This window comes from Trachemys scripta, chromosome 1, assembly GCF_013100865.1.
Source record: "Trachemys scripta elegans isolate TJP31775 chromosome 1, CAS_Tse_1.0, whole genome shotgun sequence".
Taxonomy (NCBI): domain Eukaryota; kingdom Metazoa; phylum Chordata; order Testudines; family Emydidae; genus Trachemys; species Trachemys scripta.
Window position 1 is genome coordinate 52,532,160 of NC_048298.1, and position 25,461 is coordinate 52,557,620.

The following is a 25,461-nucleotide window of genomic DNA, read 5'->3' on the forward strand; positions in this document are numbered from 1 at the left end:
CCGCGCCCAGCCCGGCCCGGCACCATGCCCCCGACCCCGGACAAAGAGGCCCCCCCGAGCCTCCCGATTTTCCCGGACATGCCCGGCTTTTGGGGATTTCCCCCCGGACGGGGATTTGAGCCCCCAAAAGCCGGACATGTCTGGGAAAATCCGGACGTATGGTAACCCTAGAGAAGTTCTCATATTGTTAAGTTCATGGATCAAGTTATGGGCATTTGTGAAATTTCTGTATAAGGTGCTGTAATGGAGTGAAGCAGTTGTGCTCATTCTTCACTACTCTTCCCTCTCCTTTCCATCCATCCTTTCAAGTTACAGGTATACTATAGTCAGAAAAATAACATTTTCCAAGGAGGCCATGATATAATCAGGTTTGGTTCTGAATGTTACATTTTGGGCCTGGCAGCATGGTAAGGCCTCTTTTTGCTGTCATGCTTTTAGTAGTCTGCGTTTCATTCTTAGTTCAGAAGTTCAGTTCAGTTGCCCACCCAAAAATCAACCAGAACACAAGTTTGTGAGCTTTAGTAACTGAATTAGGAGGAGCTTATTTAACAAAGTGTGAATTTCTGGCAAACAATTAACTATAGACCTGTTTTGAATCTAAAGATAGATCATAATTAAATAATAAGTGACCTGGAATTTAAACCTAAAACTTGAGCTCTTCATGACTGAGGTTTTTAAAGACTCCAGTTCAGGAAGGCACTTAAATTGGTCCATCCCTGTTCAGAAGAGCACTTAAACACACCCTTACATCCCACATGTCAATGGGACATAAGCATGTGCTAACATGCGCTTCTGAACAAGGATACTTTATTGAATTGTTGGCTACAGTTGTTAAATTTTAACATGTGTTTATTAGTTTTGCCTGCATTTGCAGTTCCTGGAGCCCTTTAAGACCAAAAATTAAAATGCTGAGACATTGCTAGAAAGAGTGTTTTTGTTCCAAGTGGAAGTGAGAAGAACCTGAACTTGCCTAAAAGAGGCTTTTATGTGATCCCAAGCTGAATTTCAAACACTCAAGAGCATCCAACCTTCGGATAGTTATATGAACTGAACTTCCAGTTCAGATTTTAAGCTTATTGACTGTTTCTTCCTAAGCCTACACTATTATAGCTCAGTACATAATAAGGATGTTTTTCCCCCCTGGGTTTGGCCATCACTATGCTGAATCCGAAAAGCATTCTAGCAGGAGCCACACAGCTACTGGGAAAAAACTGAATGACTTGACTCTCATGGCTGGCTACTTTAGTGATACAGTGCTGTCGCTAATAATGCATTGATTTTTGAAGAAGATTATAGTGGGGCAGAGAAATATGTCTGTCATATGTAGACATTGTTTAACAATAGAAAATTTGTTGTCTTTTGCTAGAGTAAATTGTTCCTTCAGAAACTTGTGATTCAGTAGCTGGGATGGGGGGGGGAGCACTGTTTGCCATAGCAACCTTAACATCCAGTTACAGTATGTCTGTCAGTTCTGCAAGGGCTAATTTATCATGTAAAGTATATGCTACATATGTCACATTTTACTGTCTGTTCATTTGTTTTGATAATCAAGATCTTGACAGATTTGTCCCACATGGTAGGATTTATAGTAAGGACTTTCTTATCATTGAATTAGGCTGATATATATAATCCCAGTGTCCTACACAAAAACTGAATAGAAATGAAACTGATTCAGTCACTGGCTAACATGTAAAGGTCTTACAGGCAAAAAAAAAATGCTTGTTCTGCTTGAATTTACTTTAATTTATTTCAGGTCTGTATAGCAGTGATCGTGGAGGACAGGCTGAGCACTGACTGGGAGAAGAACAAGTATTTTCTCCCTTAAATAAAGGGTCTTAAAAATACAAGACTTAGGCTTTTTCATATGAAATCACACTTAAGTAAATTTTGGATATGCAGATGTACAAAATTCATTTTCAGCTTTCCCTTTCGGTATACACAGACTCACATATGTGCCTACTGTAGTTTGAAGCCTGATAAGTAAATTCATTTTTCACCAATGTCACTTTCTCCCCCGCAGTAAATAAGAGATTTTTCTCTCTTCTCTGAAGACAAAGAGTCGAGGGGGGATGACTTGTATCTTTATGTACAACTAGAAATTTGGACAGATTTAGCCACTGGAGATGCCTACAAGGCCTGAAATCAGTTGTTTTTCTTCCATGGTTAAATGATCGGGTAGTGTGAAAGTTGGCCTTGAAGTTTCTGAGCTTAGATTTATCCTGTTATATTGCAGCAAGATGTGTGTGTGTTGGGGGATGGGGGGTTGAACATTCTCAAACATAAGCCATGGTCTCACTTGTTGTGCTAACTGACAAACACTGTCCAAATTACCTTTGGACATAAAGATAAAGATGGCTAAAGAATATCTATTCTGGGAAAATATAGTTTTATATTTTTACTCTAGGGAGTGGCACTGTCTATCTTAGGTGTGTAATGGCAGATGTGATAAGAGTATTGAGACTATTTCCTACACTAGCTAAATAAGGCAGGTTGACATTTGCCCGTATGCAAATAACATATTTAACTGACTTTTCCCATCACAGTTTAGGACTAGAAAGAATAGTCAGCATAGAATTACAAAGCAGGAGCTCTTCAAGCAAGATAATATTTTTCCTTTCTTATGGCATCTTTCTGTTCTATATTGTGATTTATCTTTATTTATGACTGATATTGACAACAACAAATATACACTATGGAGTTTTTTGTGTATGCGTAACGGAAGCATATTTTGAAATACAAACTGAAAAACATATGAGAGCTTGTGTTTTCACTGTGTGAAACTTTAATTGGAAAGGATTCTCATCCCAAATGAATTGCATTAGTATTTCTACTACTTTGTTTTTTAATATTTACTGAAGGAGGAATGCCCTAGGGAGGTACATTTTCAAAAACCTGTGTGAGGGTTTTAGCTGCTTCAATCCTGGTAAAGTTAATGCGATCCAAGCATCTAAAACCTGTGCACACCATTTTGAAATTGTTCTCTTAAGTGACTTCGAGCTATACTGAGGATATGATGGATAGACAGAATTTAAAACAATTTCTGTGCAGAATATTAGTAAATTTTATGATCGAACTCGTTTTCTGTACAGCATATCACCCAGTGGCTGCTTTTCTATAGCAAATTTCATAGTTAGACCGCTATGTAAAATAGAGTAGTTTTTAATGTGTGCTTCTGGAGGGCAAGACTGGCAAAGAGAGGAAATATTGATACATTGCAATAACACTGAAATGGAGTACAAGTGAAAATGCAGTCAGTAGACCAAAGTTGTTGTGTGGTCAGGATAGTCTGTAGGTGTCAATGGGACCACTGCTATCTGCAACAAAGGACCAGGCAGACAATCAGCCCCTTAGGACTACTGAGATGTGACAAATCTCCCCTTCTGAAGTTGACAGGCTCTCCTGTTTGACTTTTTGTTTCAGGAGGAAAGAGCAGATATCAGATTAAGGATCTATAATTCCGTACAGACACAAAGCAGGATTTGCTATGCTAATTTGTGTTTTCCATAGGAAATTGTAATAAAAGAAATAGTCTTTGTTAGTGGGATTTCATTTGTTGCAATCCGTGTGACTGCAGGAGTCTTTCACCCACCTCACTTTTCTTTTCTCTCTCTTTATTTTTTAAATTTGTATACCTGGGTTCAGACCTTGTGTTCTTGTTTTGTAATGGTCTCACTGAGAACTGCTGCAGAGCTCTGGTCTGACAACAGAGTATGTGCTGCCAAGCTTGTGGTTTAGTGTGCTGTAATCCTTTTAAGTACCTGTACAATATGTAACAGCTGGTGTAGGCTCCAGTCGGTGCGTTAGTGTAGTATGTTGGGACTTGGGCTCTACCCAGACAATGAGCTGGGTCAGCGTAGAACAGACCCCAGCACCTCTCAGACAGCTGGCACAGTAACCAAACACCAGCCAATCTTGAGAGCAAGACACATCTAATAACATTAATTTTCTTCTAGAGCAGACGGTAAGGTAACTAAAGCCAGGTTGATTGGACTACATTGGGATTTTTACCTAATGATCTTCTGGAAAGCAGGTGCATTGGCAGTGATTTTAAGCTTCACAAAACCCAAGCAGTGTATAAAGTAAACCTTTGCTGCTGTGGAGGTTGTATAGGAGGGGGTGCATTAGTGTTAGATCATTACAAAACATTTTGCTGACTGCAACAGAATTAATGACAGTTTTATGGTTCTCAGTTAATGACTGTCAAGAAACAGTTGATTTCTGTTCAAATTGTAATTTTAAATCAAACTAGCCAGCTGTCAGACACTTAAATTGTAAGTACAGTTTCTCTCTGTAATACTGCACAGTGCTACCTCTCCATCCATCATTCTATCAGATCATTAGTTGGAAACCAAATTTTGCTTGCAACCATGTATACTGCTTAGTATGAGTCTGATAGTGACAGAAAGTCCCAGGAAGTCACCTATAAGAGCAGAAAGTGCTGTCTCTTCTGCCCTCCCCCTTGAAGACCCAAAGTATTTCTGTGTTGAAATATTACTATTTGATGCAGTCACATGAAGAACTGGCAGTCATGTTACAACATCTATATATATATACTGGCAAAGGAATAAAGCAGCTGCCTTTATCGTCGGATTCAGCACAATCTCCTTTGAACTTCAATGCCAGGAAAGTCCATTCAAGGCCAGGAAAGCTTTCTAGCTAGTGAGTGGGTTTTTTTAGGGCACAGTAGCACATTTGTAATGTGCAAGGCAAGCAAACTTAATTTTATTGAATGTATCCTTTAACAACAATCCAGAGTTGGCAATAGGACCAGTTTTGAAAGCAAACTTTGAAGATGGAGCATTGGCAAATATCTCCAAGACTATTCACTATGATACCTCACTTACACTACCGGTTATTAGTCTCTCCACATTCATGTCCTAAAAACCCTCTTCTGCTGTGATGTGTTTGAGATTTTAGCCAACTCCCAGTGGCTGTATTGAGGGACAACTAAGAAATAGTCGGTGTCTGTTTAAAGATCATGTATTTTAACCACACTCTATTGTCAAGATATGTTTGAACATGACCCTGAAAACTTTACTTTTATATTTTACCAATTTCTCCTACTCATTGCATTTTTAACCTTTTAATATGTCAACTATTTAAGACAAGAACTATTATTTCCTTTGTATTTGTACAGCGATTACACAAGGTGGGTACTACCAGAAACACATAATTAATAAACAATAGTAGTCAGACTGATTTTTTTTTTTTTGAGTGTTACATACTAAGGTGAGGGGCACAATAGAAAAGTTGGGATTGGGGAAGACACACCTATATAACACATTCCATCTAAAGATCTGAAAGCACTTTAAAATCTTATTGAATTAAGATCCTTACAGTATTCTTACAAGGTGGGTGTTAAAAAAGCCATTTTACAGAGGGGCAACCTAAGCTACAGGAGTTAGTATTGGAGCTGAGAACAGAACTAGGCCATCCTGTCTGCTGGTTCCATACTCTTCATGCTGCTTCAAAGGTTGCATTAGAATTTCTATTACAAGTTCAATTTTTCATGGTGATATTTCACTGATGTTTGTCATTTGGATCAAGTCCTAAACCTGGCATATAGGGCCCTGACTTTAAAGGGTCTTTGTTTCTACAGGTGTCAAAATAATGACTGCTTTTAATCTTTATACATGGGGGGGGAAACAGATTATTTCTTCAGACAAGTAATTAAAAAAAAATCTTCACAAATCATTTGGACAACAATGAAGTGTTCCCTTTTATAAAAACGTTCCTCCAAAGATGTCAAGGCATTTTATAAATATTAGTTAAAGCTTTTAACACACACAGGAAGTATGTAAGGGGCATAGTGTAAAACCCAAGTAAAACCAGAGCTGTCAGTAAACTGAACGTTGGCTATGACCTCTATGCATAACTCTAGTCTTCACTGTACTTCAGGGTCCCTAAACCCTGAACTTGGGGAAGAGCCACCACCCAGCTTTCTCAAGACCAGCTGAGTGAAAAATATCAGTGGGACTGGATGGTTTACCCAAAATGTGTTGAAGCCAGTGGGCTGACTCTGTACTAGCTGGGCTCTGGTTCTCCCAAGTCTCTACTTCAGTGAAGAGCGAACTGGCCATCTTTCTCAATTTAATCAAACACCATTACCTGCACTGAAGGCTTTAGGTGACTCTAGGGCTTGTTTATGTAGCGGGACAATATGCTATATGGGGGTGTGATTTCTAAAGTGCACTAACGTGTTTTACATTAATTGGTCCATATAGATCCTGCTGGTGTGCACTAAAGGTTCCCTAGTGCGCTTCAACATAATACTGTTTCAAACAACATTACATTAAACCAGCAGAGTCTACATATCACAGTGTTTCCAAATGTTCAAAAATCATATCACCCCATCTTAAAAATCATGAGTTATTTTTAAAAACATCATACATTTGGGGTTACTTTTTTTTGTCTTCAGGTTCCTGAGATTTTAGTGTGCACTTGCTTCATGTTTTTAAGCTTTTCTCTGGATTAGAAACTTCCTTTTCCCCAAAAAATGTAAATTGAGATTCTCATGCAATCTCTTGATTCCATCAGCTGAGGCTTGGCTTTATAAAAATCTCCAACTATTGAGAGACTCATGGTAAAATCACAAGAGCTGGCAGTACTGACATCATCTCTGAATTAGGCAGTTTTGGGGCCGCCCCAGAGACGCAGGGTGTCCCAAATCTGAAAACTTCGCTCTATAATGCTTGCTGTGACACCATCAACCTTGGTCACTCTGGCTGGTACAATGGTAGGGTATGCATATTTGTTTGACTCATTGTTCAGGATGGGGTTAACTACAAGGCAAGGGGCTGGAGGAGATGGGTATGTTCCAGCTCCTGCCTTCTTACACCCATTTCCTCTTACAACTACATGTTTCTCGGTCCCTTGGCATATAAATTATGCCATCTGGCCAGTCTGTGGGCCAAATTCTGAGGAGATTTAAATTACATATCAGAAAGTGAATCTTAGTTTAAGGGAGTCTACATTATTGGAATTTATTTGCTGAAGAATTTGGAAGAAAGTGTGAATTAAAACACTTTAGACTCACTTAGCTTCACCTTGTCTTGACCCACAGGTCTCAAACCTGGGTTTGCAAGAACAGCCATGCTCCATCTGGCAGCCCGCTGACGCGTGCGTACTTGGGACCAAAGCCCAGCCCCAGTTTCAGGCTCCACTTGTGTGGTCCCATTGGTGGAGTCCTAGAGCAGCTGATTGGCCTGATGGCCCTACTTAAGCCAGCAGCAGGACAGGAAGTTGTCTGAATGACTGGGCTCCACCCTGTTCTGGACTGGGTGTTTCATGCTTCCTGCGACTTGATTTCCTGGCATCCTGACCCAGTGTGACTCCTGGCATCTAATTGGTGGTTCTGACCACCAGTTTGTCTCCTGACCTGGTCTGACTCATGGTTCTGATCTCTCGTTTATCTCCTGCTTCTGACCTCCTACTGTCCTGACCCAGCTGACTCCTGTCTTGTGATTGTGGGCTCTTAACTACTAGATCTGGCTACCCATGACTTGGCTGTGACAGCTTGTTCGGACCACAGTTACCCTAAGGGGCTGACCCAGCAGCACCACTGTAGCCACTAGAAGCATTAGACTTGTCCAAATGAGCCCTCTGCCGCCAGGTGGATAAGCACAGTATCACACTTTGCACAGCTGGCCTCAGACACCAGCAGCTGCAGGAACAAGTTGAGGTAGCTCAACTTGAGAATACTGTGCTGCAAATGCACTGTGCTGTGCCTTGACCCGAACAGGGGCCTGCAATACCCGTGGCCCAACAGTTTGACAGGAACTGTCAGAGGTCTGGGGCTTCATGAAGCAGTGCCACCTTCTGTTTCTGATGCATCCCCAGATCTATTCAGCTTACCAGGCCAAAGTGGCCCTGATAATCAGCCTGCAGACAGGAGATGCATTAGACTGGGCCTCCCCCTAGCTGGAAGGCCATAACCCGACGTTGGCAGACTGGAATTCTTTTCTTCAATTGATGTCCACCATCTTCGGGGACCCACAACTACCATGAATACCACTGGTGTGCAGCACCCTTCCGCCACCTCACAGTGGATTCAAAGTAGAATGAAACAGCACAGCTATACCAATTCCAGTGGGGTTTACAGAAAGAAATCAAAGATGAGCTGGCCTGTGTAGAGATGCCAATGGGCCAAATGTCTTTGTGGGTCTCACCATCAGCATAGATAATCATCTGCGAGAACGAAGGGTGGAGAAAGCCTCCCTTACCATTTACCATGACCCCAGCCTCTGTATCTCCTGCTGAACTCATTCAAACCAGTCTGGCTCACCAGCAACTCACACTTGAAGAAATAGAATGGTGCCACCGCTGTCACCTGTGCTTCTACTGTGGTAAACCTGGCCATGCCATCTCGGCCTGCCCAATATGAACACCAAGCAGCATGGGGAAATAAAACAACCCAGACCCAGTGGGGGGAACCAGCCTGGACCTTGAGAGAAGAAAACTTGCCCATGTCCTAGTCCTTACTGAGATGCACCCTGAGCCCCATCCATCAGGCTTACCATTTGCAGAGCCTATCCAGCTGCACATTCCCGGGGGACCCCCAACCGGTCCTCCAACTCAGAAGCAGTAGACAATTTAATAGCTGCAACTACAGGTTGGGCCCTATAGATCTCCCTGCTATACAAGGCATTACCTGACATGATCAAATCTACTGACAGCTCCCTGCTGTCCTCGGGTCCAGTTGTAGAGGAGACTTCCCCCCTGTAAGCCATTATTCAGGGACACAGAGAAATAATACAATTCGGTGTGATCCATTCCCGCATTTTCCCCTAATCCTTGGCATCTCCTGGCTGACCTTTCATGGCCCTTCGTTCACTGGCGAGAACAGAAAGTCACCTTCTCATCAGACTTCTGCCAACAGCATGGCCAGAGACCAGCAAACATGTCACCTGGTTCAAATAGGGGTAGTTGCTGAATTGAAACACCTACTGGGGGAGCTATGAAACTTCCCAGGTACCATGATTACACTGACGTTTTTGAGAAGAAGAATGCAGAAAACCTTCTCCCACATTGGGACTACAACTGCTCCACAGAACTTCAGCCAGGGGTGAAGATGCCATTTGATTGGATATACGCAGTGTCAGAGCCTGAACTGGCAGCATTGTGAGAATATCTCCAAGAGAACCTGGCCCAGGGGTTCATCTGCAAATCGACTTCACCCACCAGTGCCCCAGTCCTTTTTGTGTTTTTAAAAAAAAAAGGGAGGGCAGCCTCTGCCTCTGTGTTGATTACCGAGCCTTAAATCAGATAATCAGAACTGTTACTCATTACGCTGATTCCTAAATTGTTGGACCTCATGGGGGCTGCCTGCGTTTTCACGAAACTGGATATCTGGGGAGTTTATAATCTCATCCGTATCTGAGTAGGTGACTAATGGAAGACCGCCTTTGGACTTGCAACAGCCACTTGGAATATTCGGTCTGACTAATGCTCAAGCAACGTTCCAGCATTTCATTAACAATGTGCTACAAGACCTATTGGACCAGTTCGTGGTAGTGCATTTAGATGATACATTGATATTTTCTAATGATTTGGACCAACATACCACTCATGTCCGCACAGTCCTGGAGAGATCATGACAAGACAATCTCTACGCTAAACAAGAGAAGTCCATGTTTGACCAGACCTTTGGCCCTAGAAGTAATTAAGATAGATCTGAATAAAGTCCAGGCTGTCCACAACTGAGCCCCTTACCCACCCACCCCCCACAACAGGTGTGGCCTACAATGTTTTTCAGGCTTCACGAACTTCTACTGAAGGTTAATTTCAAATTTTTCAAAACAAGCTGAGTCCCTCACTGCTGTATTCCGAAAAAATACCAAATTCCACTGGTCGCCTGAAGCTAAACACGCATTTGAGCAATTCACCACTTCTCCAGTATTGTGCCTCCACATGGCACAACCTTTTGTTGTGTAAGCCAATGCCTCTAGTATGGTGATTGGGGCAGTTTTCTCCCAAAAGTGTGGACCCAAGCAAATACTGTATCCCATTGCCTACTACTCAAGGAACTGTACTCCTGCTAAGCAAAACTATGAGATCCTGGACAATGAGCTCCTGGCAATTAAGACCACCATTGAAGAGTGGCAACACTAATTGGAAGGGGCTCATCATCTGGTCCAAATGTTTACGGACCACAAGAACCTGGAGTACCTGCACAGGGCCACAGCCTGAACCAGCAACAGCTCCGATCAGCCCTATTCTTCTCCTGGTTCAACTTTACCCTGACCTACTATCCTGGAACCAGGAATGGCAAGGCTTGTGCCTTGTCCTGAATACATGCCCCTGACCCACAAGGCCCCAGTCCGGAACCAGCCCACATTCTCCAATCCCATAACTTTCTTAATTCAACTTGCTGCCAGGACCTGCTTGCACTCATCTGCTCTGCCCCTGTCTCCAGAATTCCATTTGATGAGTTGGCCATTATCAATCGAGAACCACACAACACCAAGAAGGGGATCACATTTGTGAAGGACCCCACCTAAGTTCCACAAGGACCTTCAAGGGTGCCATGACTCCTTGACCGGACACTTAGAGCGATATAAAAACCCAACAATTAATATCCCATTTCTTCTGGTGGCCTTGAATGTGCCCCATGTTAAAGACCTTTGTAATTTCCTGCAACATGGGTGCCTGCACCAAGATCCTTCACCAGAAACCCTGTGGTTTCCTCCAACCTTGGGACACCCCAATTTGGCACTGGGAAGCCATTTCCTTGGACTTTGTGGTGGAACTATCAGAATCCAGTGGTTTCACGACCATCCTGACAGTGGTAGATTGCTTTTCTCAGATGGCTAACTTTATTTCCTGCACAGATTTACTCTCAGTGGAGGAAATTGCCTGGCTCTGGATAACAATGTAGTCCATCTTCATGGCCTCCTGGATCATATCACCTCTGACTGGGGACCACAGTTAACTGCCCACTTCTGGCATGAGGCTCTATGCTTATTAGTAGTCCATGTGTACCTGCCCTCTGCCTACCAGCTGCGGTCAAATGGCCAAACATAAAGAATCAACCAGACTCTTCAATATTTACAATGCTGTAGCAACCATCACCAGGATGACTGATCTTCACTGTTACCATATGCAGAGTTCTCATACAATAATGCAGACCACACCTCCACAGCCCCATCTTTATCAGTTATGATATGACACCCAGTTTTACCCACAACAACCCGCATCCACTCCCAACCCATCTGCCTCGGACCTAGTAGAACACATCTATTTCATCCAAGAGGAGATGAAGGGACACCTTAAAAAGGTAAAGGAGGACTACAAAAGGCATGTGGACAAACATAGACAACAGGACCCCACCTGCTCTATAGAACAAAAGATATGTCTTTCAAGAAATATCTCTTGGACCCCCTCCCCTCAAAAAAAACCCTAGACTATTGGTTTCCTGGCCTGTACTTGTTTTGGCGACAAATCAACCTGGTCACCTTTGAGCTCCAGCTCCCTCGATCCCTTAGAGTCCACCTTGTGTTCCATGTCTCTCTTCTGAAACTATACACTGAGAACCCATTTCCCTGAACACAATCATCACCCCCACCAGTAGAAGTACAGGGACAGGAGGAATACATTGTTCACGAAGCCCTCAATTCTAAGATTGAATGGGCAAATTATGATACCTGATCAATTGGGAAGGTTATAGCTCAGAGGGAAGCACTTGGAAGTCAGAGGGAAGTTTTCATGCTCCCACCCTGGTTCAGGCCTTCCATAGTAGCCACGCTGAGAAACCTGGACTCATGTTTCCGAAAGGACACCCCTAGGGGAGAGGTGATGCCATGACCCATGGGTCTCGAGCCGGGGTCCACATAGTTTATAGGAGCAGCCAAACTCAAACTCCAACTCCCTGTCTAGCAGCCTACTAATGCTTCCTTACCTAGGACTCATAAATCCCAGCCTGTTTGAGATTCCTCCCTTGCAGTCCTATAGGTGGACTCCAAGAGCAGCTGATTGGCCTTCTGGCCCTAATTAAGCCAGCAGCAGGAATTGGAAACTGTCTGAACAACTGGTCTCCACCCTTGTCTGGACTGTGCCTTGTACTTCCTGCAGCTTGATTTCTTGGCGTCCTGCCCCAGTGTGACTCCTGGCAACTGATTCATGGGTCTGACCTCCAGTTTGTCTCCTGACTCTGACCTCCTGGTATCCTGATCCAGCTGACTCCTGACTTTGTCTTGTGATTGTAGACTCTGGCTCTGACTACCAGGTCCGGCTGCCCACGACCCATCTGTAGAATTGTGCAGTACGTTGTAAAGCTCTTTGCTGTGTGATAACTTATAGAAGCATATGGCCTTTAAATGGGTTAAGTTTGGAAATTTTTAGCCTTGAATTTCCTCCCTGGCTGGTGCTTTAAGCCAGACAAACTTTCAAACATGGATGCCCATAATTGGCACTTACACATCTTATTTAGGGAATTGTGTACCAATTTTAAGTGCCCTAAATTATCCCGTAGGTTCCTAAATATGGTTTTAGGTGCCTAACTTTTTAAGCAATCACATTGGAAAATGTGATGTTTTTAAAATTAAAATGAATCCCTTTGCATTTTGGCCCAGGCTTCCTGCATTCTTAGCTCGTCTCTAAACCCTGATGAACCTTTGTAGTCTTTGTGGTGACATTACATTGTGGGTGATGAACAGGGGGAACTCCACAATCAAGAAGATTGTTGAATAATTCAAATGTCTTTGAATTACATATAGAATAAGAATTACTTGATTATATTTTAATATCTCTTCTGTCCTTTCAGCTACAGATTTGATGTGAGAGAGGATTAAAAAGAAAGACAGAGATTACTTTCTTCCTAACATCAAATTCAACTTGACAGAAGTGCATAAAATATTTCAATTTAATCATTAGTTCGATCAAGTTTTGCCTCAAATTTCACATTCTGATGCACCAAGGTTAGTAAAACCAAAATAGCATATTTTTGATGGAATTCAGGGACCTAAAATATTCCTTTCTTTCTAAAATAAATCTCTTCAGCCCTGCAGACTGTACCCATTAGATGGATATAGAAGCAGAAAGTAGAACCTTTCCTGTATGTGTGGGCAAAGGGCAGGCACTTGATAAATGAGTGGAGAAGCCTGTGTCGGTTTCTGAGAAGGAAACAAAAGAATCGGAGATCTAGTAATGAAAAAAGGGACAGCCATGGGAAACTGCTGGAAGATTGACTGCAGTTTTCCATTGCTTATTTTATCTGGTTTTTATTTTTTGTTTCTGGTAACTACAAAAAAGAAATCCTATAGCAGTATGTTAAAACAACAATAGTATATGCAAGGGATTAAAAAAAATAAACCAGGGTAAATCATGGCTTCTTTTATCATCGTATTACTGTTTTAGTTTTCAGACCCTGTATGTGTCACAGGAAGAAGTTATGGTGGCTGAAGAAGAAGAAAACACTTTCATCGAAAGATAGCATGGTTGTCCTTGAATGACTATTATCTAATTCCTTGATCTGACTTTCTTAAGTTCAGAATTTACACTTCTGACAATTCTTCTACAGCTCTGCAATGTAGAAACCTTCAAAGCCGTAGTGATGTTTGCTTCATGTATATGAACCTCTCAGCACAAAGAGCATTCCATGGGTGTCAGTAGAGATGGGGAGAAGCTGATGCTTGCTAACAAAGAGGAGGCCATCCCTGAACCCCTGGAATTTTAGGAAAGTTCACCTCCAAACTTGACAGCTTGGTCCAACCTCTGCTTGAAAATAGATATGGCAGCCGTGTTGCATGGCAATGCATGTAGCTAGTGTAGGAAGTATCTGCTCCACAAATGGTGACGGTTTGCTCTCTCCTGGCACTATCCCTTTATTTTTAAAAGTTAAATATAATCAAGATGTAGTATCAACTCACCTATAATTCACATAGAGGTTCTAGCAAACTTTTCAGTGTTCACAATAATGATGCTGTTTTCATGTTGGTCTCTCTGCTTGGCTTTCATCCAGCCTGTTAGGTAAAATTAAGGCCCAGAAAATCGGATTATTACATCCCAAGGGGAAGGACTGATAAGCAGCAGATGATTGTTGATCTACTTACTACTCTGCGTTGGTGGTGTTTGAGGTGCTGCTAGATGCAAAGCCAATTTGTTAACAATTAGTACTCATTAGAATCATTTCCTGTTATTGATTTTAAATATTTGACAAAGCACTTTTAGGAAACTGTACCCAAAAAAAGTACCTTTACATCAGTGATTAGCAATTAAAAATCTTCAGGCCCAATGTCAATCTTAACTAAACTGGTTTCGTTGGTTTCAGAGTAATTATTTTTGCTTTGGAGTCCACCTGCTATCCTGTCCAGTTTAAAGATGCTTTGGAAAAAGGACATAATTCTTAATTAGTTGGAGGTTCTAGATGAGGCAGAGTAGAAATAAAATAAATCTTGGTTATTTTGTTTTATTTTGTTAAGGAGTCTGAGTTTGCTACAGTCAGGATTTCTATCTTTAAGAAACTTACTGATTACATGCTGTAAAATATAGGAATTATTGAGCACAAGGAACTAAATATGTGACTTCCATTGCCTTTAGCATTTAACTTGTAGGTTTAATTTTAAATGGATCCTTGCCTTTATCTACTCACTGAGAATTGTAGAGCTATTAAAATCTAATTTGCAAACAGTAAAATTAACATGATGGCATGATGTAATAGAAGCTTTTGAATTTTTAAAAGTCCAAGAGGGTATATCTATTAATTTTCCTAAAAAATTGGTGTTGATAAGGTTTACTATAATTACTATTTAACCATGTCTGTACATGGTAAGTGTACAAAGTGTGACTATAAAGTTCATGTGACTACTCTGTGTGTACATATATACACCATGTGTATAATCATATATACATAGTATCTACACACATTATGTAATCACACCCACACATTATAGACTTGCAGTTATGGTATTCTTTTTTCTTGTCTTAATGCTGGCATTTCAGTTAGATTTGGCGATGTCAAAAGTGAATGAAGTTATACAGCCATATGGGTTTGTTTCTCTCCTTCCTTTTTTGCTTTAGATATTCAACAACATACATTATCACAATCACTTTTTAAAATGCATAGCAAATATTTTAAAAATAAATTTAGTCGTTCCTGTTGCGCAAGGTGGAGACCTAAGGTAGGAATTGACTTTGTGCCTCAGAAATTCTTACTCATGAATTAGTCTCATGATCACTGACAAAATTAAAGGGCAAGTGTGTATTGCTCTTTCTTAATCTCTCTAACCTTAATAAACAGAGATAGTATTGACACAAGTGAATTTTGTTTAACCACACTACATTTGCTTCTTAATTAGTGAATATTCATCTGTCATCAACAGCAGCTATGACATCCCTCCCTGCTAACACGTTCTGTCATAAATAATCAATGAGTATCTATTAATATTCATGAGTTAGAATCTGTGTAGTCATGTGCACTGATGCAGAGACAGGGGGAGTGTTGCCATGAACTGAGTCGAAACTCTGTGTGTATACGTGAGTGTAAGATACTTAGGGAAAGGGAAGAAGAGCATGCTGCTACACACTACCCTGGCTTGTGCTTCCAGCTAACAGTGGTGTGTCTGTGTTTCTGTGCTGGAGTGACTGATGAAAAACAGTAGTCAAGTCTGGAGGGTGATTCCCTGTCAGTGCATTTGCCTTTCAGTTCTTGGGAAATTAGAAGCTTTGCTCGTGCTTTGCTTATTAGAATGGGCTGCAATCTGTGCACTTTTCAGAAGAGAGAGGAACACTACAAACTGCTCTATGAAGTTTCACAGGTGAGTGCAGAGGATATTGCCAGTGACTCCAGAGTAAGGAATTGTGCTCCTTTAAAGATAGTAAGTAAAAAGAGGTTTTTTTTTTTTCCCCTGTGAAAATTGTTATTGAAGTTGTTCTTTTTTATTTTTGGGTGACTGTTGTTTTTTTGCTTCTTTGCCACTCCCCCTTCAGATGACTTCCTGTGGGATTCTTTTAACATTTTTGTGCCTCTTCTGCCAAGATGTCAGTCATATAACAGCAGTTTCATTTAATCATATTTGTAAAGTTTTAAGGAAGCCCTTTGCTTTGGTAATAGGATTGTGATTTCAAATCAATGTTACACTGGTGCCTCTGCAAATGCTGGGATTTAGTAGGTCCATGAGCTCAGGTATTTCTAACTTATGGAAGAAAGTTTTATGGCATGTCTGGGCTGGCCAAAAAGTGTGTTTGATTTTCTGAATAATTTAAAATATTGATCTGGTTTAAAATAAAACCAGAATAGTTCATTTGTGTTTTCTGAAGTGGAATAGTTTCAAGGAATGATGTTTATCTCAGCTCTTGTTTATACATTCTTTGTGTTATTTCTCTTTACCACTAGGCAGAGATCTTAATACCTTGTAGTTATCTGTGTCTGTCCCAGCAGCAGGAATATTAGCGTAACAGTGTGCTGCTAACATGTTTCCAGCTTATTCAAAGGAAGGGGAAAAAGAAGAAATTAGCACTTAACATACTCTCTCATAATTTTGTACAAATACTGTTGAGTCAGTATTTGATTTGAGAATTTTTGTTTGTTTGCTTTTGGAATTGCAAAATCTGGCAAATTAAAGTTTAGTGCCTTTTAGCATTTGTTCTCTCTCTTTCTATAATTTGTCCAAGCGCTGTCTGACACATGGCTGTTGACAGAGGCTGAACACTTACAGTTTTTGACTGCAATGCTGATGACAGGCAATATTGAGGAGAAAACAGCTTAGAATGTTGGTGGTCTATTGGCACAGCAGTAGCTAAATGTCCCTTGCCTACTGCTTCCCTCAGAGTTTTTCTTGACGTGATTCATTTCACAGTGGGCTAATTACAAAGTAGATTCTCTACATATGAAACAGCCTCCTCAGTTGCAGTGGTAATGCACATTTTCATGGTAATGTGATCAGAGCCTCATTAGCCAGTTTCCAAAATGATCCTCTGCATTAATTAAATATAAAAATGACTCTTTTTATCACCATAGAGAGGAAAAAGAAGATTAACATTGTTAATTACTATTGATGGCAATACCTCTGCTTCATTTTTTACCACAAACTAGCAACCATATTCAATCCTAAAATAATGTCCATTTGCAGATAACCTGTCAGCAGCTTTGACTCATGAAGATGGTCTCTAGGTGGAACACTTTCCTTTAGTTCAATAGTTAGTCATAATTTCATCATTATGTTTTCCTTACAGCTACAGTACAGGGAAAAGCAACATTTTTTCCATACTCTCCACAGCTCTGAATTGCCAAACTGATCTGAAAGTGTAAGATAGAGAATGCAGGAGGTCTCATCCTGCTTTACAATGCTGAGGAATAAGGAATTCAGATTGTGCTTAAAAGAGATCAGAGCTTTCTTAAATGATGACTGTAGGTATATAAGGAAGAAGGCTACATCTATTTTAGAGCTAGTGCATTTTCAAAATCTTTCTTGCAATGACGTTCAGCAGTAGTAAATACTAACACAATCTTAAACAAGACAAAGTGGCTGGGTTTTGTTAAGGGATTCGAGAGGAATCCTTCCCTTTATTTATGTAGTATCTATTCTGCAGTTGAGTTGCAGTGTTTGTGGTCATCAGTGACAGAGGTGGGAAAAGAACTAAGGCTTTTACTTTTACTCTGGTATTTGCCAGATAAGATGGAATACCTAGAAGAGTTTGAGTGAGTTTTTGATGGGAGTAATGAGCAGTCAGTCCCCAGCTTTGCATCCTGTATTGTTGGGAAAATATCACTGCTAAGGTATTGAAGGAGAGCAGTAAGTGTCTTATGACACCATGCCTCATTCTGTATGGATTTGCAAATTGGTTTCTATCTTTGATCCAGTATTTATGCAGTTTGGTGCCCACATGGCAGTGGGCGTTTTTGCCCAGATGTTCCAGTTAGGGAACTGCTAGCAACAGCTACCATAACATCCTGTTTACAGTATTGACTTAAAACTAGATGCTGGAGTAATTGATCTATTAAAACAAGCCTACACAGACATTAATACTTGACTTGCAAAATCCTTTTTAATTGTACAATCTTGTAATTCCTAGACCTGGTCTCTTCATCTGCACAGTTGTGGAAGAGCTTGGAACAAGCCCTTAGTCTGTCAGGGACATGAATTGACTGAGGATGAACAGTGTCTCACTGACATATGTGGATCAGCTTGGTCAATTTATATTCTTATAAGGAAAGCAATCCTACTATTGTACCTCACCTTTCAGATGCTGGACTACCTGATAACGTGGGTTGTGTGTGCACTGCCATATTTATAGATACAGTAAACAAAGAAAAGTATGTTTGCTGAGGAAATCCATGCAAACACAATGAGGCATGTTATTTTGCTGCTGTCTGTAGTGAGGTCGAATTTAGCTCTGGAGAGATTAGTGTAGCAGGGCTGTTGGGAAATGAAGACATCATTAGAATATTTGTATTTTTTTCCATTTTCCAGACTGGTTCAGTTTCACAATGAGATAGTTGGTCTCAGGATGAGGATACTCAATCAGAGTGCAGCATTTATTTATGCAAGAACATTTTATTTTGGTAACTGCGCCTTACACATGTAGATCAGGATAAAAAACAAAAAGTCAAACACAGAATTTCCAAGAATTAATATGCAAGATATGACTGAGTGCTGGAGAAGCACTCTTATGACTTTAAGTGCCTCTTCACCTACCCTCAGGGTGTCAGAACTCCTCAGACTTGCTTTGCTCTCTCACTTTAAGAACCCATCAGACATAAAATTATAAATCTGAGTTCTCCTCTGCACATCCATACAAGTATAGAAATTGAAGTACTATGGTAATTTCAAATTTACAATCCTTCACATTAATACTTCAATTAGTGTTTCACATCTTCAGTGCATTATACAAACAGTACTGAGCTAATTAAATATATACTTACACTTTCCGAGCCAAGGAATTACAGCAAAGAACTCTACATTGGTTAGGTGATATAAGTCAGAGTGAGTGATTGTGAGCAATTATCAGCCCTAAGGGTGCTGATGAGGATACCTCCAGAATAATATAGGGGCAGAGAGGGGTATGCCGGGGCGAGAGGGGTTGGAACAGGAGCACATAGGGCTCTATGATCCTCGGTCAGCGTGTTGATCTCTATGGCTGCTTCAAGGACCATATCCAGGGCTCATTGAAATCAATACTTGTATTCAAAATAACACCTAGATCTTCAAACAAGATCATTGTACTGGACTCTGTAACCACATAAGAGGCAGTCCCTGCCTTGAAGAGCTTACAACCTAAATGTAAAAGACACAAAGGATGAGGGGGGAAACGGAGGCATAAAAGAGGTGGAATGACCTACTGAAAGCCACACAGAAAGTCAGTGGGAGAAGGCTTACTGAATTCCAGTACAGTTCCCCATTCACTAGACCAGTGGTTTTCAAACTTTTTTTCTGGCGACCCAGTTGAAGAAAATTGTTGATGCCTGCAAGCCAACGGAGCTGAGGATGAGGGGCTTGGGGTGTGGGAGGGGCTCATGGCTGGGGCAGAGGGTTGGGGTGCGGGGGGGTGAGGGCTTCGGGGTGGGGCTGGAAATGAAGGGTTCAGGGTATGGGTGAGGGCTTTGGGCTGGAGCAGGAGGTTGGGGTGCGGGAGGGGGTCAGGGCTCTGGGCTGGGGGTGCAGGCTCTGGGGTGTGGCCAGGGATGGAGGGGTTTGGAATGCAGGAAGGTGCTCCGGGTTTGGGGGGGCTCAGGGCTAGGGCAGGGAATTGGGGCATAGGGTTGGGGCATGGGCTTACCTCGGGCAGCTCCTGGTCAGTGGCGCAGTGAGGGTGCTAAGGAAGGCTTCCTGCCTGTCCTGGCACTGCAGACCACACTGCACCCCGGAAGCGGCCAGCAGCAGGTCTGGCTCTGTGTGGCTCTTGCCCGCAGGTACCACCACCTCCAGCTCCTATTGGCCAGGAACCAGCCAATGGGAGGGAGCTGGTGCTCGGGGCATGGGCAGTGCGCAGAGCCCCATAGCCTCTCCACCTAGGAGCCAGACCTGCTGCTGCCCGCTTACATGGTGTAGCGTGGTGTCAGAAAAGGTAGCCTGCCTTAGATGGGCAGCACCACCGATGCGACTTTTAAAGGCTCAGTCGGTGGTGCTGACCAGAGCCGCTGTGACCCACTGCCTCATATTCCGCGACCAGACCCACAGTTTGAAAACCACTGCACTAGACCATGCTGCTTCTCACAAGACCTTAATTAATGCCATGGTTTGGTTGAAGGTGGCCCAGAGCTGTTGATGATCTGGCTCTTAATATTTATAGTATGGTGGTATTTGAAAGCACCAACCAGCATGGAAGTCCCCATTGTACTGGGTGCTGTGTAGCATAGGAACATATTGGCTCGGCCCCCAAGAGCTTACAACAAAAGATTGTATTGTGGCCAGGAACTGTCTGGGTCTGGGTCACTTAGCTGTTCATGTCAAGATTTCAAATGCTTAAGGGTGTAAAAAGTTTGTAAGGAAATAATAAGCATGTTTTAAGGTGCTCACTGGAGTCTGTTGAAACTCAGTATCCGTCTCAACTATTTTAACCTATTTGTGTGGACTCTGAGCATCTGACAATGATCCTATTTTGAATATGCATTTTGTAGAGCATTTATATACAGGCATTTTCTGCCTGCTTCTCTGCTTCTATGTCTCTCTGTTAAATTTTAAACTTTGAGAATGTTGCACAGACATTCCAGGCACAAAGAGGTTTCTGACTATTATTGGGTAGGGGTCATCTGCCTGTCTCCCTTATTTCACATTTGTATAATTTCCCTTATTATCCATTGGTTCAACCGTTCCTTACATAAGGCCATGATTTATCACCAAATGCAGCCGCTCACCTGTGAGCTATGAACGTCTCTCTCGGACGACCAGGAGCCAGTATCCTCCGGTACCTCCTGCCGCAGCTGCCACCTCTGCCTTTTCTCACCGAACGCTTCAGTCGGCTGCCTCGATGTCCAAGCCAAATCACGTAGGGGTCACCATTTGTGGGGTCCTATGCGGAGCTGATAAAGCACACGACCAATGTGGTTGCAAGCTGAATCGAATCCTGTTTATTACAAGCTTTCTTTTATAGTTTTTCTCAACATTACATAACACAATTAGGGTATAATCACACATCTACGGATTGGACAAGAAGGAGAATCATGTGTTTATCACATGTATAGCCCCACACCGATTGGTTGAACCGTTCCTTACATAAGGCCATGATTTATCACCTTGTTTACCTCATCTTATATAATTCCTAGACCACCAGGGGGGCCTTACATAAGGCCATGATTTATTACCTTGCAAGTGTCCCATCGTGACCCTTACCTCCTCATGGAACTTTCCATTAGGTTGGTGTAGGGATGATACATCCCCACAGCTGGCCAAGGACTGAGCTCTGTAGGCAGCAGCGCAGAAGTAAGGGTGGCAATACCATACCATCCTTACTTCCGCGCTACTGCTGGCAGTGGCTCTGCCTTCAGAGCTGGGCTCCCGGTCAGCAACCGCCGCTCTCTAACTGCCCAGCTCTGACGACAGTGCTGGCACCAGCAGCAATACAGAAGTAAGGGTAGCAGTACAGCAACCTCCCCTACAATAATCTTGCGACCCCCCTCCCAACTTCTTTTTGGGTCAGGACCCCTACAATTACAACACCGAGACATTGCAGATTTAAATAGCTGAAATCATAAAATTTACAATTTTAAAAATCTATGACCATGAAATTGACGAAAAATGGACTGTGAATTTGGTAAGGCCCTACCTAAGAGTAATAGGGAAGTGGTTGCAATGTTGGAGGGGGTGATGTGGATGCTTACACATTTACATTTTATATTTGATTTTAGATAGAGGGTAGTAGAGTCAGCTTGTAAACATTTAAGTCCTCTGAACCCTGATTATCCAAAGTTTGCTTCTAGCCTCAGTTTCCAAAATTAGTAGGAACTTTCACTTTCATTCATCCAAAATTCAGATTTTTATGTAACTTTCAATATCCCTTGAGATATTTGAAAGATTGGATTGTACTTTTACATCCATTCGAATACTAGGGTGTTCAACAGAGAGGGGCCCCAGGCAGCTTGCAACATAGAGTGGGTTTCCAGCGCATAAGCTCTTCTGGGATGTTGTGATGATGTGAAATGAGTGCAGGGCGGGCATCATCTTGATTTTACAATATGAAATCTGCTAATTCTGGCCTAAGAAAAGTTTGGGTTTGTTTAGAGAATAAAACAGGGCCAGGGTTTTTCCTTCCTGAGCCTTTCCCGCTATCCATTATACTTGGACATCTTTTGGTCAGACCAATTTCTTTGGTATTCATGCCACCTGAAAACACATGAGGAGTTTGCCAGGGTGGATTTGATTTAAATCAAATTGGTTTAAATCATGATTTAAATCATTAGTCAGGAAGACTCGATTTAATCATGGATTTCTACATAAAAGTGCATTCTTGTTGGTTGTTATAACCTTCATACATATTCTTCACAACTCAGAGATAGATGTAGGTTTCATTTTTAGAAGATACACACTATACATTTTTAAAGTAATTTATTCTGAAAACTTTTCGGATTAGTTTTAAACTATATCAGAAAATGAATTATTGTTTGGTTATTTCATTTACCAAAGGTAATTGAAGCAGGTATTCATGAAGACACTGGGAGGTGAACTATCTCCAATTCAACGGGTTAATCATTAATATTTGGAGGATTTTCTTGCCATGTTGTATTAGGAGGAGAACATCACCAGACAGACATTTAAATTGTTTTATTTAGCTAAAACAACAATGTTATGTATTCTGGATTTTTTTCTTCAACAGCAAACATATACTATTTTAACAAATATTTTAACAAAACAAGCATATGAATTTTTGAATTTTGCTTTTACTGCTACTTCTTGTAAGTATTCTGCTGTGTGTGCATTTCCTGATGTATCAATTGTTTCTGTAAGGAAGACATTCCCTTCTTTTTGTTGTCACACAAGTACATACAACAGGATCGTTGTGGACATTGCTTCACCCATCAAGACTCAAGTTAACAATTTCACTCTCTAGACCTTTTGCACACTGCTCAGTTTCTCTTTCATACACTTTATCCAGCAATTTGCCTGCAACATCTGCTCTGTTGGGTGGACAGTATCCTGGTCTTAATGACTGAAGCATGTTAATGAAGTGTGGGTTCTCAATCATACGGAAAGGAGAGTTTGTTGCAGAAACAAACTGAGCAATTTTTTCATCAATTACCTCTTTTTGTAATCTGCTGGTTCTTATCACAAATTTATCTATGATTGTTTCTGGATGGTGGAGATTTTTTTTCTTTTTGCTATAGGTGATATACTGTGGCTATGTGACATACATGGTGTGACTGAAACACTATCATTGGCAGGTAACTCTGAAACTATAGAAAATGATGGTGATCTTGAAGCTGGATAGTCTTCAGAATCCTGTATGTTGAGGATGGATTCTCCTAAACAAAATAAGTCAGTGTAGTTATTTAATTATTATTACCATATTGCTCATTTAGTATTACTCATTGCATTCACTGACACTCAGTACTACTTTAAAGGTGAAATTGTAAAAGGAAGATCTGCCTATTTCAGCTATTTATTTTTTATCCCAACTGCATCTAAAATGATATAGATTCATAGATTCTAGGACTGGAAGGGACCTCGAGAGGTCATCGAGTCCAGTCCCCTGCCCGCATGGCAGGACCAAATACTGTCTAGACCATCCCTGATAGACATTTATCTAACCTACTCTTAAATATCTCCAGAGATGGAGATTCCACAACCTCCCTAGGCAATTTATTCCAGTGTTTAACCACCCTGACAGTTAGAAACTTTTTCCTAATGTCCAACCTAGACCTCCCTTGCTGCAGTTTAAGCCCATTGCTTCTTGTTCTATCCTTAGAGGCTAAGGTGAACACGTTTTCTCCCTCCACCTTATGACACCCTTTTAGATACCTGAAAACTGCTATCATGTCCCCTCTCAGTCTTCTCTTTTCCAAACTAAACAAACCCAATTCTTTCAGCCTTCCTTCATAGGTCATGTTCTCAAGACCTTTAATCATTCTTGTTGCTCTTCTTTGGACCCTTTCCAATTTCTCCACATCTTTCTTGAAATGCGGTGCCCAGAACTGGACACAATACTCCAGCTGAGGCCTAACCAGAGCAGTACCATAGAGTAACAACTATATTTTTTGCTCAATCATGAGACTTCAAGAATAGTCCAGAAGAAAGACAGTCCTTAAGAAAGAAATATGAAATAAAAAAGTATACCAACCTGAAGATCCTGCATGTTCATACATGTTCCTTTCATCATCTTCAACGCAGTTTCCTCCTGAGAAGGAACACTTCTCATGATGTTGCTTTATTCGGGCAACCAGGCCTCGCATTTCTTTGTTGCACTGTTTGCATTTTGTGTGCATGCCTGTCTTACCCACAGGTAGAGGAACTCATTAAAATAGTCCCAAAGTGGGTCTCTTTTATGGCCTGCTGCCGTTATAGGTTTTCCCTTCTAGTGAGAGAATGGTATAGTAGATCTCAAATAATGAAGGCTACACTCAGAAAGACCTCAAGACTTCTGGAATACGCTGCTCAAACAGTTGCACTTTTGTTTCTACTGCCTATCTCTCCCTTCTCACATTTATGTCCAGACTTCTTCTCCTTGTCCAGATCTATTCTGCCCCCAACAATCTTCTATTCACTGAACTTTTTGAAACTTTGCACTTTTAGAGAGAGGTAAGGGATTGACTCTGTGTACACAAATTTGCAGAGGGACAATAGGGTTGAGGTCTGTTATTTCTTGCCTTTAGATATTTATTTAAAAAACATTTTTGCTGTTAACAAACATTTTATCTCTGGAGATACAAATCCACACTTTGAGAACTGCAAAACGAACTATCTTTCATGGTGTCTTGTAGACTGAGCACTGAGTCCCATTGGGTAGATAGAAAGTTTAACCTAAATAATCTATACAGAAGCCCCTGGAGCCCCATAAAGATTGGGTCCCTAATCCATGAACTATTGGAACTCATTTACAAAACTTTTCTTAAACACTCCATGAATATATTGTCTCATACTATAGAATTAGAATTTATAATCCCTATTCCATGATGAGAGATCTTTGAGCTATAATGTATCTTTGGATAGGTTTTTCCTCAAAAAGCATTTTATCAAAAAAATCTGATTTAAATAATAATAAATCCATTTTTTTTTAAAGTCATTGACTTTTATCCATCCTGGAGTTTGCCATTCAGATCTCCATCCTGCTTGTAAGTACCTCCTCTGTTTCTTCTCCATTGCCACTCTTTGGTAATTCTAATGCAGGGCCAGGACCCTCTTTCTAAACACTTTGAAAGTACCATCTACTCAACATTATCAACACTTGGTGTCCTCCTGCTAGCTCAGAGTTCCCAAATAGTTTGAGGATAATATTCCCTGCTGGATATTTATTTGTCAGCTCCTATCTAACTTTCTTAGATTTTTATGATTTAAAAAGAATGTTGTAATAGCCAATTTTTGCTATGAGGGAGGG

General features: G+C 41.3%; 1 protein-coding gene across 3 annotated transcripts in view; it reads left to right on the forward strand.

The window, feature by feature from the left end:
• The window catches only part of PDZRN4 (PDZ domain containing ring finger 4), a gene marked incomplete at its 3' end in the record, with an annotated part of 356,800 nt that overhangs the window by 183,837 nt on the left and 147,502 nt on the right, over positions 1-25,461 (forward strand). Inside the window, 1 exon segment of one of the 3 annotated variants that reach the window (XM_034769499.1) lies at positions 15,442-15,752. Coding sequence (XP_034625390.1) covers positions 15,684-15,752 — 69 coding nt within the window. 3 annotated transcript variants of the gene reach the window in all.